Below are 15,337 nucleotides of genomic sequence, written 5' to 3'. Positions count from 1 at the left end.
CTGCCTATCCAATTCAGACACAAGATTCAGTTTTTACATGGTGGGTTTCTAACTGCAAGCTTCATAGCCTCAAGGAAAAATATAGCGATTTAGTTTTTAACTCAATTTCTTTTAAGGAGATAGTGGATGCTTTTCTTATCTTGACATGATTTTCTTCTAGAAATCCTCAGAAACTAAAGGGATAGAAAGATGTAGCCATATCTTGAGTGTCTGATGTTTGTGTTTGGAAGTTGTTCATGTCGGGGAGGGCCAACCAGCGCTCTGCTGAGAGAGTGGTGGAAGCTCCTTAAAGGGAAGCTCCTCAAGAGGAGCCGGAGGAGTGCCCAGAATTGTGACGGAAATGCTGTAAAGCCCCATAAACCTCCTCGTCTCCTTTTTGTCCTCATGAGGTGAATTGAGGAACGGACAAAACCTACAAAATCATAAGCTACTTCTTCCTAGAGGTGGAAAACACACAAGCAGCATTCCAGAATAAAAAAGGCGGGGCTTCTGACTGAACACCTTCGCCCAGTGCTGTGTCTGCTCAGGATCAAAATGAGCAACTACTTCACCTCTGCCTATGATTCTTTGTCACGTGATAGACACATCTCCAAAGCCCTGGTAGGGTCAACAGGCTACATGACAGATTACTGTACCTTGTGATGTTCAAATAATCGACCTTTTTCCTTCCTCATGTGTCATGAGCCACTTCAAAACTTTCCACTTCAAATGGGACAAAGCATGATTCCATCAAGATTAAGAGTGAACACACCCTTGTTCGAGGGATTCCCACACTATGCCCCCTCGCTGGGCACTGAAATGCCAAGGGAGCTCCTCTCAGCCTCTCCCACACGAGACCCCCTGGGCTTCCCAGCTGTCATGGCCTAAAGGAAGAAATGAGGAGGCTCCACTGACTCCTCTCCTGTCCCATCCCATACACTTCTATCTATGGAGTAAAGAAAGGACCATGCAAAGTTGAGAAAGAATCATTGTTTACCAAGGCAGCAGAGATTCACAATACTATACCAATAATTGCACATGTAGAACAATACAGAGATGTTTTATAAACTGGCTTTGGATTCAAAACCTTTCAAAGAGTTGTTGTTATTTTTTTTTAAATACTGTCTCTAATGAGAAATCTAAAGATCCTACTCCTATCAGGAATACACTCTGTGAGCTAGAGTGGAGGATAGTAAAATTATAAAACAACATTAGGTTCATTGGATTTCAAGCTCCTCATCTTACATATGCAGAAATTGAGGTTCCCAGACAAGTGCTTAGAATATATTCAATATTGTTTTAAAAGAATGTATACTATGCAATACTATTCACCAATAAAAATGAACAACAAATGATACACATAACATTAAAGGTGAGTCACACAGACATGATGCTGCCTGAAAAAAGGCAGAAACAAGAGAACACACTATCTGAGGACTCCATTTATAGCAGATTTGGAGCAGACAAAACTGATCGAAAGTAAAAACCGCTGGAACAGTGCTTGTCTCTGGGGTCAGGGAGGGGTATTGGGGAGCTATTGAGTAAGAAGGGACCTGTGAAACTGCTGGGGAGATGGAAATTGTAATTGTGATAGATATTAACCGCTCATCAAAATGATGTAGTTAAGTTTGGTGCCTTCCAATATATGTGAATTTTATCTAAAAAATACTGTGAAAAAACTGTAATCTTTCAGTGATGGTGAGGAGAGATGGGGGTCAGTAAGATAAAATGAGGATGGGGTACCATACACTCCTGTGTTTATTCTGAATATGGTAGAGACTTTTTTTAAGAAAAAGTTTTGACATGCCCCATGGGACTCCAAGGTGTCCTGCCACATGGAAAAAAAAAAGTTTTGAAAGATGAACATGAAGAGCAAGGGGAAGTTCAGTTCATATTTGGAAAATGTAAGTACTTCTGGTAATATTTCAGGTCTCCTTTCGATCCTTTATTTTCCTCAGTTATCTTAACATTTTCTTCTAAGTTCTAGGTCCTCTTCCCATCTTGGACCTGTTGCTCCAACATCCTAAGAGAAGGAGGAAACCTGAGAGCCTGAGCCAGTGAGCCTGAGGAGCCCACCCAAGGCTCTGTGCAGGGCCCCTGCGTGCCTCCGTGGTCAGCAGGCAGGAGCCAGCCAAATTGCCAGGAAACGCTTCTCCAATGCCACCGTGTTTGCCCTGGAGAAACAGCCCTCCCTAGTTTTGTACTTCTGAGACAGCCAGATAGCTTTCAAGAACAGAACTGCTTCCCTCTTTATGTAATAAAACAAAACCTCAAAACCATATATAATCAAATTGTCCACTGAACACATCTTTTTGTTACAATAAGCAAAAAGAAATTAATCATTATATTCTTCACCTATTTGTTCATTTCATTCTCAAATCTTCGTGAATGCCTTAATTCTTGAATTAGAATTTGCATAACATAAAATATCAAAGGAAATACTGTCAGCGACCTTTATTTACAGATTCTGTTAAGTGTGCTAGGGACTCTCCAGCACATCAACCTGTGTCAATCTAAGTAGCAAAGTTACATAAAAGGAGGCAGTCAGGAGTAGTTATTGGTGAGTTTATTTTTCATTTATTTTATATGCACTACAAAAGTATTTTTAACATGATAATAAAATCAAATACCCCAGGCCCTAACAAGAACTTAAAAGAACAAACGAGCCAATTAAATAGGTTAAGTTAAGGGTGCTTTTCCTGGTCAGAATAAAAGCTATGCTCTGCAGAACAATCTGGAAGTGTTTGTGTGAATTAGCTCACAAAGATGACTGAGGAGATCCATAAAATACCCTCTGTAATTGCATCCAGTACGACTGTGAAGTACTTTGATAGCACTTGACCCTTTGTTATTAAAATCCTTATCCATTAGCAGTTCCTGCTCATTGTATAACACCAGTAGGTCTTGTAAGACACGCATTTACAGGAACCACAACAGCATTACTAAAGATCACACTTTGGGTTTGTAATAATTCTATTGTGAACAGAGCTGAGCAATGAAACCACAGGTCTAAGAGCGTCACAATTGATCAAAGAACTTAAAAGGCGAAGTCACACATGCTACCCCAAGCATTACTATGGAAATTTTCCAAGGAAACAGCTTTCACTGACTGAAGGCTGCTTTTCTAAAATTCATATCCGTGGACTTATTCAAGTTCTAAACAACTCAAAGGTTATTTGTAAAATTACCTCTGATGGGGAATATTTGTTTATGAGGCAAAGAAGCTCTCTTTCTTCTTGATAGGGACCTGAGGAAAATTCCTGAACCCTTTCTCTTCTGCTCACGAGATAAACAAACAAAAGAAAACTTTAGAGACCTAGGGTTCTCCTTAATTTGAAGCCAATTCTAGAGTTCATCAAACTGTGAAACTGCCACACTAAACACACGTTTGAAAGATATACACACGCGCACATGTGTAGTATAAAACAAATACACACTTAGATATTAATTTCAAGTTTTATGAGACAAAGATATGTTTTCCCCAAGGCAAAGAAAGATGAAAGCCTTAAAATAACATTATGCTTTTTGGTGTAATGAAGTAATACTAAAAGTTGGCTTCTCCCTCTAGGACCCCACTGTTGATGACTAAAACCTCTAAGAAAGATATCAAGTAGGTTTGACTGAGGAAATAAAGTACTACTTAATTCATAACTCAAAATCATTAAAAATAGGTACAGAGCTTTTGAGGAATTTCTAGACACTCAGGTTACAACAAAAATAGTAATTATGATTTTAAAAGTAATAAGTCTTTCCTTAAGACTGACATTCTGTTTACTTACAGACGGTCCATTTATCCCCCGGGGGTCTTCCATTGAAGACTTCTTCTGAATTATAGATGGGCTATTAGCTACACACTTCTTCAAAGGGTTCCACCAGCCCTGCACCTGTGGGGAAGAGAGCACCAAGGAGCCGTATTAATTGTGTGGCATGAAATTAAGAGTCGATCTTTTTCCATCTGCAGCTTTCCACTTACTAACATGTATACACAAGTCAAGAATGCTTACCTTCACTGAACGAATCTTTAAAATAAATATGGGCTCACTGTTTATCACAATTTACATGAGCCAAATGTGGTCAAATGATAGCTCAGCGTGTCTGCTGTCAGCAGCTGCAGCCCAAGGAAAAAACTGAACAGGCGGGCCAGCTAGAGAGCTTTCCACACACATTATTTTTGAGCCAACAGTGTAAGAGCTTTCTTTTTTTTTTTTTTTGTTTTAATTCAGTTTCTCCATGCTATCTATCAACGTCAATTGTACCACAATGCAAAGAGGAAATACTAACAAAGAAATATGACTGTAGTCTGAGCGAGGATAAAAGAGAAAAACCTCCAGTTGAGTGTTTTACCCTCAGGGCAAGGATATTATTATGCGATTTCTTAGCAAGTTTACATTAGGTCACAGTTTCAGGCTGATCAAGTCTGAACTCTCAGAGACTCCGCACCTTCAACAAGAATGGGGTTTGGGGATACTTCAAGGCATGGACAATAAATATAGTGTTTTGAAATATATTCTGCATTCAGCTATCTTCCAAAAACAGAATATAGCCATCTAGCTGCCCATTCTCATTGCCTTTCAAAATTAATTTTCATGCTCAAGGTTCAGTGAGGAATCCCAAAGAGACTTTCAGGGTTACTACTTCGGACATGGCGACTATGACGTTACTCTACAAGCCCCACATCGACTCCGATGAAGTACGTGCAATTGCCTTAAACAGATGTGATCTTCATACCACCCCACGTAGAATTACAGAATAGAGAACACATGCTAGTTTGACTTTAGTATCACTTTTTAGAAAAGTATTTGAACGTGTGCATGTTAGCAGGGTAGAAAAACCACCATAGTCAAGGTCACGCTGTCTGAACTCAGGTTCGCACTCTGCCACTAACTAACTGAATGGCCTCAGGCAATAGTTTGGACTCTCTGAGCCTCAGTTTCAGGTCTGCAAAAGGGAATATTTCTACTGGATTGGATCCTACAGGTGCATATTTTAGATTTGTAATGTAATGAATGTGTGTATTGAAATACATAATTTTGGGGTAAAACATTTCAGGGTTGGGTCATTTGGGATGTAACTGAAATGCTAGAGCAATTCTCATGTACAATTATTTTGCTCACAATTATCAATGCTGGAAAACATGTGCCTTAACCCCTAGACAGCACAAAGACGGTGCTTTTCCGACAATATGAGACTCAAAAATAGCTAGGCCCCTAAAATTTGGAGAACCTCAGGGAATTTTTACAAGATGTTATTTTTTAATTTCAGGTTAGGAATAAATAAAAAGCATGTGAATATATTTACGTCTGCTAAACTGAGAATAAAACCAACACAGCACTCTATTTTGAATCACGCACAATTTCAAAACTGAATCTTAAAATCCACTAGCATTGCTTTGACAGGATTCCTTGTATAATTTGGGCAGAGATATTACAGAAACTAGACTTTTTTTCATTGCCTGAGTGAGTCTCTGGAGGCCCGTTAACTTTTCCAGGCGATAAGGTAGCATTTAAAATAATGATAATAATCCTGCCTTACATTGGTAAAATGCTTCACGGCATACAAAGTGTTTTCACATAAATTGCCCACAGTGAACCTATATGCAGTGAGACAAAGTCCAGTCTCATTCCTCACAGAAGGGAGCAGGCCCGAGACAAAGCCCCCTCTGATTTCCCCTAAATTCCCATCCTCTCTATACCTGTCCTGAGAACATGTTTCAATCAAAATCTGTATATTTGATATTCCAGGATTATTTCCCATGTGTTTCTTTTCCATATTTCCACATTGAACTTACTGAACAGTTTAAGGTATTAAGAATGGTCAAGTTACATGAGCATGAAAGGTATTTCATTTGTAATTTTATTTCTTCTGAAGATGAAACTATTCTGTACTAAATACTGTGTTTGTTATTGTTTCCTGGGCTAAAAAAGAAAAGACTGAGATTATTGAGAAGTCAAAAGAGTCAGCATTCATCTGCTTCAGGTAGATGTCTCCACTAAGAAAGACTCCCACTCAAAAATCAAAAAGTCACAGAGAGCCATGGACTTTATTTACAAACCCTCCACCGCTTGCTAAATCAGCGTAGTTGTTTCCAGATTTCTACATGTCAATCCAAACCATGAAATCTATGCCATGACCGAGTCTACTGATATTTAGGAGCCTGGCTCTGGTAAACCCTTAATTCCCTCGCTGGACTTGATCTCTCATGGTTTATAAATAAGCCTGCCCCCATTATAGCACTTACCTAATGGAATGTAATTATTTCTCTACCTGTTTCCTGCGCTAGACTGTAGCTCCACGAGGGCTAGGACCATGCCTTGCCTTCTCGTTCCAGTCACATATGGCGCTCATTAAATATTTTGAATGAATGAATGAATGTTATTGATACATGGCAATTTTTGAAGACATGTAAACGCTGAGGTAGAATTAGGTGGACAGTTAAATGATGATACTATCATTCAATTGACTTAAAAAATATGCTTCAAATTTGGGGTCCTAAATATTTGTTTCAAGTACCTTAAGAAATAGGCTCAAGCAAAAACAGATTATTTGATTCATATCTATATATCTATCTACCTACCTACATACCTATTACACACAGGGAATAGCTATTCATAAAACTATATAGACCTACACATAAATGCATATAGAGTCCTTAGAATTATATTTCACAGGGACTTTAAGCCAAGGACAGCTCCTAGAAAGCAGTAAAAGAATATCCAAGGAGGCTAAGCAAGGTATTCAATAGGAAAGGGAGGTGGCACACTGATGGAAGGGTCAGTGGGATGGAATTTGTTTGGGGAGCCCTGGCTGATGTGCCTCAGTGGATTGAGCACTGGCCTGACAACTGAGGTCACTGGTTCAATTTCTGGTCAAGGAACATGCCTGCGTTGCAGGCTAGGTCCCTGGTTGGGGGCATGCAAGAGGCAACCAGTTGATGTTTCTCTCCTCTCTCCTTCTCTTCCCCTCTCTCTAAAAATAAATAAATAAAAATCTGTTTAAAAAAAGAAATTTGTTTGGGGAGATCTGTGGAGCAGTAGAGGCAGAAGCCTTGGTAGCAGAAGCATCCATGCAAGACAGGGCGCCAGGAGTCTGGTGGCGGTTACGCATGCACACATCCGTCCCCAACACTAAGCCTTGCCAAACACAGGCTTGGTCAATCACCCACATGCGCATTCACTCCAAAAAGCCAAAGCCTTTGTTTGCCCACTCCTGACTTAACTATTATGGTACACTCTTGGAATTGTACACAATGGAAGGCTACCCTTTTATTAGCCACTGAAGTATAAGATTTCCTAATAAAGAGACAAGGGACTAAGAGATGTCCTGGGGCTCTGCTGGCCAAGTTCACCATTCTGGAGACAGTTATTGACTAGAAGGAAGAAAAGATCAACTAAACAAAATGGCGAGAAAAAGCAGCACCACTGGGCATACATTGAAATACAACCCAACTCTCCACATTCACTAGCTGCATGTAATACCTGAACACACTCACCAAGGGTATACAGTGGTAACCAGCCCCTTCCAAGGCCACTGCCACCCACAGGTAACAGGATGGGGGCACCCACAGCTTGAGGTGGTGGAATCCTTGACTTGCATTAACAGCCCCAGGACAGATGCTAATCTAGGCATCTGGTGCTGAGCAGAACCAGGTAGGTGGCAGGACAGACAATGGGGCCCTCTTGGACAAGGAGATACTGGCCGGTTTGAGTTCATCTGTTCAATACCTGAGGGAACTGTATGTTTTTCAGTCCCAATCCCCTGGACTTAATGAAACACCACTGAAAAGCTAAAGTTGCTAGGTGAAGTTACCCAAACCGGGAAAAATGGAAGCCTTAGAAATTTCCTTCATATAGGCTAATCTTGAAGGAGTGGGGTAGAAAAGGGCTGCATGGATGAAACTGGAGAGCATTATGCTAAGTGAAATAAGCCAGGTGGTGAAAGACAAATACCACATAATCTCACCTATAAGTGGAACCTAATCAACAAAACAAACAAGCTAGCAAAATGAAATTAGTATATATATACTAGCAAATAGAGAATGGCAAATAAGTATTAGATTTATACATTGATAAGACAGAAAGCATCAAACTGAGACCATTTCAGAGGAAATTGGAACCCTGGTGATGACATTATAATTATACCTATAGAATTTAGTGATGCATATTTGGAGGTGATATTTTATACCCTTTTGTAATCAATAAGCCTATTAATTTTTAAAATACAGAGTTGCTTTAAATGCAGAAACATTAATGCATGTGAGACAAAACATCTATTCTGTGCTTCCTTATTATTTAAAAAAAAATACTCAGGAGCTCTGAACCTAGAGTTTTCTAGGTTTCTTAAAATCCATAATCAGCCCTGGCTGGTGTGGCTCAGTGGATTGAGTCCCAGCATGTGACCCAAAGGGTTGCCAGTTTGATTCCCAGTCAGGACACATGCCTGGGTTGCAGGCCAGGTCCCCAGTGGGGGGCATGTGAGAGGCAACCACATATTGATGTTTCTCTCCTTCTCTTTCTCCCTCCCTTCCTCTCTCTCTAAAAATAAATAAAATCTTTTTAAAAATCCATAATCTCTCCTCATAGACACTCCTCTTCTTTCCCACCCATCAGACAGCCAGGCAGTTGGTAAACACAAGCAGTATCACTTCACTTCACAAGTAAAGATTATCTTGCTTTTACTTTAGTTCTAGCTCGTCAAGAGCATTCTGGCTATTGTCAGAACAAAAGATTGGGAGAAGAGAAGTTAGAATAAGTGTGTAAGCTACAGAGGCAGGAAGTGAATAGAGAAAGGCTCTAGACCAGCAGGCTCGTGGGACAGACTTTCCAGGTTGAATAAAAATAAAGTGGGGGTGGAGGTAGGGACTAATATAACCAGAAAGAAAACAATATTTTTAAAAATTGTATACATCCATATATATTTTAATTTTTCATGCTGATTTTGAAAAATGGGTTAGATTTTTAATGACACATAAATCATCTCTAATGAACCAGAGGCCCATCAGACACTGTTAATAACTTGTGGCTCCTTGGATGAAAGAGTATTTTCATTACAACACACCATCACTTTAATCTTTGCCTTCTCACCAAGTGTTGAGTTTTCTAACATTCCTGAGGAGCAGGAGGAAACTAGTGGTGGAACATTGCTTTATGAAAAGAAAAGGGCCATTCTGAAGCATGTCCCCAGAAGACTACAACTACAGATTGAATAAACATATCAAATCAAGGGGTCTTTAAGAAAATTTACAAACAGAAGTCTGCAGTGAAATGAACCATTGGGTAAATCACCTTCAGAGGCCTGCTCAGCTAGCCCACGGCTCCAGAAGCCACAAGATGCTTGTCTCACCGTCACCTCGGCTTTGCTTTCCTCGCCCGCCGAAGAAATTGGGTCATATGAAGGAAAACAGAGTGGGCATACTCAGGTGAGTCAGACTCAGAAACCAGATCCTCACTGCTCTTTCAGATGGTGAAGGAACACATCCCAACCACTGAAGTCATTAATGAAAAAAAGTTTAGCTTTTCGCTGCTGAAAGAAGTCTTCTACAGCTAGAGATGTAGCTTCTATAGAAATAAATGTCTACACCGCTTTGCTTTTATAGCTTTGCCACTGATATACTGGTACTGCTATTTTCAAAATTTAAGTATGAAGCCTGTCTATTCTTTATAAAACTTCTAAATGGATATGACCAGAGTTCTGCTTCTAACATACTTGACTTCCTTCTAACCAGATAAAGAAGAGAAGGCAAGAGGCAATCAAAGGAGCTGACAGAAACTAGGGAAGTGGTGACATGCATTTATTCAGTAACTATAGTTGAATTCAGACTATGTTTTCAAGAGCGTTAGACCTACGTATTATGTTAATGTACCACTTACTATATAAACAATATTTTAAAAAACCTCAAATATACCATAATCCCATCAATTCAACTTGTCTGCACGCATACATAATTTTACATAGCTATAATCATTGCAACACTTCATGCTTGTGTCTTTCTGGTTTCTCTTAACATTGTGCCATAAGCATTTTATGGTCTGTACATTAGTCATTTTTAATGCTTGTATAATATTCCATCAGGAGTTATTCCTATAGAGTAGGGCATGTGGAGTTTGTCACTCTTTCAATATATCATATTATACTTCATCTTCATTCATCAGATTTTTCCCCTTTTTTTTCATTATTTCTTAAAGATAAATTCCAAAGAGTATAATTAAAGGATTAAAATGTACTATAGTTGAAAATAGTAATATTAAAGTGAGGTCAAATTCTCTTATTCAGGTTTCCCTTACATATAACACTGGCCCTAGTAGAAGGATGAAACACCAAAATCATATTTTAAAAATATGCAAGTGAAGTCATTACAAAGGAACCTGTAATCTCGGCAGCATTCATGCATCTCCCTGTGTTAGAGGTTACCAAATTCCTGTATTCCTGGTAAACTTCTGAGCACTAAAACCCATGGCTGGACATTTGAAAGCCTTAATGAGATTATTGGTGGGGACAATCATGGTGCTGATAAAAGCATGCATGGTTATCCCACACTTGCTCTTTCTTCCCTCATCATTGCTCTTGAAATGAAATCCACTCTCATGGATTTTCTCAAGAAGAAAAGTCAAGATGCGTTCTAGTGAACTTGGGATCGTGCACACCCACGATGAGTTTGAGGATCAATGGTACACTATTGCTTGAGTACCACAGGCCTGTGTAATGAGCAAATGCAGGCATCTAAGGGAAAATAATCTGAAGCATAAGCATACATAATACATTTATCTCAAATTTCACCGGGTTGGTATATTAATTCTGTTGCATCTACTGAATTCAGGGCATTGCTACTCCTCCACAGATGTTGTTCATATACAATGTGTCCCAGAATCCTTTCTCTGCCTAGTAAGACTACAGTTTCGGTTTTAAAATAACTTACACTCTAGAACAACTGCAACAAACTACAAGTGTTCCGTTCAGTGGTTATGTTTGCTGTTATGCCAATTTAGGAACCATAACTACATGATGGATTTTCTTCCTTTATTCAAAAGAGAAAGAGGGGATATAAAATATCTACTTCTTCATTTCTACATAGAAAGATCAACCAGCAAATACTTCTTAAGGTGTTAAAAATACACCACAAACACTCATCCATAGGGGTGAAGCAGGGCCATGGCTGCCCAAAGCCAGGATGGGGGGTGGGGGTGGGGGTTGGGTTGGATTGCAGAGAGGCACAAGAGAACTTTTCGGGTGTTAGAAGCACTCTATATCTTAATGGTAGTGGATTCATGGGTCTACATAATTGTCAAAATTCAGTGACCTATATATTTAATAATTTTTTCCAAATATGCTAGAACTTCATATTTCTTCAGTTGTCAACCCCTTTTTTTCCAGTACAGTCAAGAAAGCAACAGTTTTATTGGTGACTGCCTTCTTCAGGGGGAATAACAGTCCTTGCCCACCCGCCCCTACAATCAAACACTATGTTCACCCACCAACAGCCCCAGTGACATTCAGTCCTGCTTAAGTAGGTGATATGGGTTCAACAGCTAATAATGTTCACTTTTTAGGTATAAGTGAAGAAGAGGCTTAAAAACATACCCTTGGTTTAAGAGATAAGGATTAGATGATACATAATGTTCTTTAATATTAAGGTTCAATTGGCATGTTGATAATTAATATAATCCTAAAGGCTTTATTTTGAAGGACTTCAGTCAGAATGGTGAATGGTGGTTTGGTTTTTGGTAATACCCTGGTCAAATTCAGAAAGTCCCTTGTCTGTGCTTCGCCTACAGTAAGTTCAGCTGTCAAGAATTTAAAAAAGCAGTTTCATTTATAAAAATAAGGTGAAAATACATTCCTCAGATTCTTATGCCATTTCTTTTTCTTTTGCTGTTAAAATTCAAAGGCAATTTTAACCATGGATGTGGACATAAGACTTCACTGTCCAGCTCACTGGTAACATATTCATTGGACAGGGGATCTAAGCTCCTCATTAGCCCTGAGAACTAATGCGTATTTCATGTACCAGTTTAGAAGGACCTAGAGAATAAATGCTTCCCTGCTCTACTCCAACACCACTCCCTCCCTCACCCTTGACAATCACAACTGAAGTTGAGCAAAGCATTTTCATTTCCTGGATGCTGACTCTTACTTTTACATGCTTCTTGACCAGGGTAAGGATTACTTGATGAAATAAGACTGTAAGTCTGCAGTCTCCGAGGCCAAAATACAGAAAATACAGCAATGGAGAAAGCATTAAGCTGTCAGAAAAGAGTCACTGAGTCAGGGTTTCTTTGAATTTCACTTTCCTTAAAATCAAAGTTTAGCTTACACGAGTACAAAACTAGAAAAGTTTGAGAGATCTGCCTCCTTTCAGTTCAATGAGAAAACTGTGGATGGGTGACGTAATGTGACAGGAACATACAAGGCATGGGATGCTGTGATGGGGCCACAGTAGGAAGCTGGAGAATCTAAATTTCCAAAGCAAGAATCACCTGAAACATCTTTGACAGACAGTCAGTCTGCTTTTGCAAGAACATCTGGGGATAGCAATACACCAGCTTGGCAAGCCACTTAGTCCATGGCTGGAAGGTTCAACCTTTAGGAGGCTGAAATAGACCCATCTTCCGCAGGTTCATTTTTTTCTTCTGCACCAACACAAACATATTTCAAAGTCCTCTTATACAAAGTTGTCCTTGAGACATTTAATATTATGATGCTACCCCCTAAGGACTCTCCTTTCTGGGCCCAAACATCTTTTGAAAACCTAGTTCTTAACTTTCTGATGCCCTCCACACGTCAGGACTGTTGGGCAGTAGCCTCTGGATCCAATCACCACTGGCAGTTACTGAGCTGAGGGACACTCAAACTCTTCGGCGAATGACCTGTTTTCAAGTCATAATCCCTCTGTTCTAGGTTTGCGGAATGGATTTATCCCTACGAAATTCTCATTTTGTTAGTTCCTGCCTGTCAGTCAAGCTCACTCAGATTTTCTTGGACTGGTTCTGTAAACCAATGACTGAGTTATCCAGCTTTCTGGATATACACCAACCTAAAACCCATTAGTTAACTTTTCTCTTTCAAGTCACAGCCATGAATGATAAGTAGGAGAAAGTTAAAAGTAGGGCTAGTCCTGATGACTCAAAGGGTAGAGAATAAGACTACTGAAGACCCGGTGTGAGAGTAGGGACTGGACTTGGCAACTCTGGGACTTATCAACTCTGTAATCCTGGTAACTTCTCTGAGCCTATTTCTTCACCTATACAATGACATTAATACCATCTAATAGAATAGAGGTGATTGCAAATATGCCCTTCATATAGTATTTGTTCAATAAATGCACATCAAGCAAATCATGAGAATTTTGTAAAGGATGAAAGGTTACAAAACTATAATGCAATATGCTTCATTGTCTCTAGTTTTTACATTCAAAATTGTCATGTAAGTCAATTGCTCAGGGACACTTTGATAAGCTGCATCCAGGTTAGTACGATAACAATTAGGAAAACAATATTCTTATTATGGTGCTCCCTCTTTTAATTACCTCTTGACTTTTTTAGGCTAAATAATCCCTCTAATAGTTTTCGCACTGTTCCTATTTTGTAATTTATCTTAATTAGCACTTTCTCTGCCTTCTCTCCAAGGCCTCCACATGTTCCGAATTGCAAAACTTAGATCTTACTCTCTTCCAAGTAGGGAACAAGTCTGATTTGGTCTCTATTGGTCTGACAGGCAAGCCCTTTTCCATCTGGCCCTAGCTACCCTCTCTGCACATCCGCCCTACATCCCAAGTCTCTCCTGCTCACCTGCAACCATGGCAGCCTACTTCCAAAGGCTCCTGGTGCCAACTACACTGAGCTTGGAGGTTGCATCTTCCAGCCAGACCCCTGCATAGCCTCCAGGCCCATGCAGTCCTCTCCTCCAGCAAGCCTGGCACACCTGAGTTTTTCCCCCATCAGAGCACTAGTCGCACTAGGTCACAATTGCCCACCAGACTGCTCCTTCAGGGCAGAAACCATTTTTACCCATATAACAAGATGCTTGGTGCATGGCCTGTTTCCCAGTGTTGGCTGAGTGAACGGCTCAGAGCTAGACACACAGGACAGTTAGGGCATTAGGGTCTCTGAACCCGCTAGGAGAAGGCCTTCCTTACATGGACATTCTGCTCTTCCGTTGTTGCTGCACCTCTCACTCACGCATCACATCGCTGGGATCCTCTGTGCTGAGTCGACACTTGATAGTGATTCTTTTAAATATCAATTCACATTTCTTGAAAGGGCTGAGTCCTTCCCCCACTCGATTTTTTTTCAAGAAGCCTTGAGCTTTATGAGATAACTTACCTAGCTAGCATTAGTCAGTCTGGCCACCAGAACGAAAAAGGTGAGTGGGTCTTAATTAACAAAAAGAAAACAATAAAAATTGTTTCCACTGTATGTAATATTCCCAACTCTCTCAAACTCACCAAAGGTAAAGCAAAGATCCTGTTTATTTTTTATTGTTTCCCTCATTATTCACAGAAATAACAATGCCTCCCCCCTCCAAACCATCTGCTACTTCTTTTAACTGGTCTCGTTGATTTGGACCAACGGTCCCACTTTAACCAAAGGAAGAAACTCCAGGGTTAGAAAGTGCTAAAGCTAAATAGCTGCCTGCCCCTGCTGCTCCCCAAATGGTTCCCAGTACTGGAGATTCGCACGCAAGCACACATCTAAGACAGCAATCACCACAACAAATAAGGTCAAGATGACCTCCCCCTCGTTCCCCCGACGTCCCAATCAGTCACCGCCTCCCCAAAGGAAAACAAACCGGCCCCCAACTCATCCCTCCACGTGCAGCGCCCTAAGGCTGCTGGGCCAGGGGACGCCCCCCAAGTGTCACCGCTGCTGGCCCCCACACGGTCCCATTTTTGCGCACACCCACAGCGCCCATCCAGGTGGCTTCGCGTACCTGGCGGCGGTGCCCACCAGAGCAGGCGGCCTCGCAGGCGCAGGCGGACTGGGGTGCGAGAGAGCGCGATCGCTCCGAAGCCGGGGCCCGCGGGAGCAGCGCCCCCTCCACTGCTGCCCGGGCTCCGATCGCCGCCCTCCTGCCCCGGGTGGGGCTGCGGCGTCAGCAGCCCGGGCTCTCGGCCCTGCCTCGGAGCCAAAGGGTCAGATTTAGTTTCACAACAAAGTCTTCTCGTCACCGCAACCCAACTGAAGGCCAAAGCCGGCGGCTGCCGGGGCAGGGCGAGAGCGCGGCCGAGACGGAGGTGGCAGAGGGCGCGCCAGGGGAGGGTGGCCGGCGACAGGGGCCGGGCAGTAGGACTTACGGGTGTCCCAACTCTGGCGGCGCGGGGCTGAGGAACCGGTTCTTCCAAAAACAAATGGAAAATGGGTAACGG

The 15,337-nt window shown here is 41.1% G+C and overlaps 1 protein-coding gene across 7 annotated transcripts in view; it reads right to left on the bottom strand.

Annotated features, from left to right (window-relative positions):
- EYA1 (EYA transcriptional coactivator and phosphatase 1) overlaps positions 1–15,080 on the bottom strand; it is a 296,853-nt gene extending 281,773 nt beyond the window's left edge. For 2 of the 7 annotated variants that reach the window (XM_053929893.2, XM_053929897.2), the window contains exons 1-2: positions 14,902–15,074; positions 3,759–3,863 (exon numbers count right to left, since the gene is read on the bottom strand). In XM_053929893.2, the coding sequence (XP_053785868.1) occupies positions 3,759–3,791 (33 nt within the window). In that variant the 5' untranslated portion in view covers positions 3,792–3,863; positions 14,902–15,074. Of the gene's footprint in view, positions 1–3,758; positions 3,864–14,901 lie in introns of those variants that run through there. The other 5 variants (XM_053929892.2, XM_053929896.2, XM_053929895.2 and 2 more) reach the window with 4 other exon arrangements.
- Between the last annotated feature and the right edge of the window lie 257 nt (positions 15,081–15,337).

The sequence above is a fragment of the Desmodus rotundus genome, chromosome 8 (genome assembly GCF_022682495.2).
Source record: "Desmodus rotundus isolate HL8 chromosome 8, HLdesRot8A.1, whole genome shotgun sequence".
NCBI lineage: Eukaryota > Metazoa > Chordata > Mammalia > Chiroptera > Phyllostomidae > Desmodus > Desmodus rotundus.
The sequence above is the reverse complement of the archived record's forward strand: the minus strand, read 5'-3'. Positions and strand labels throughout refer to the sequence as shown.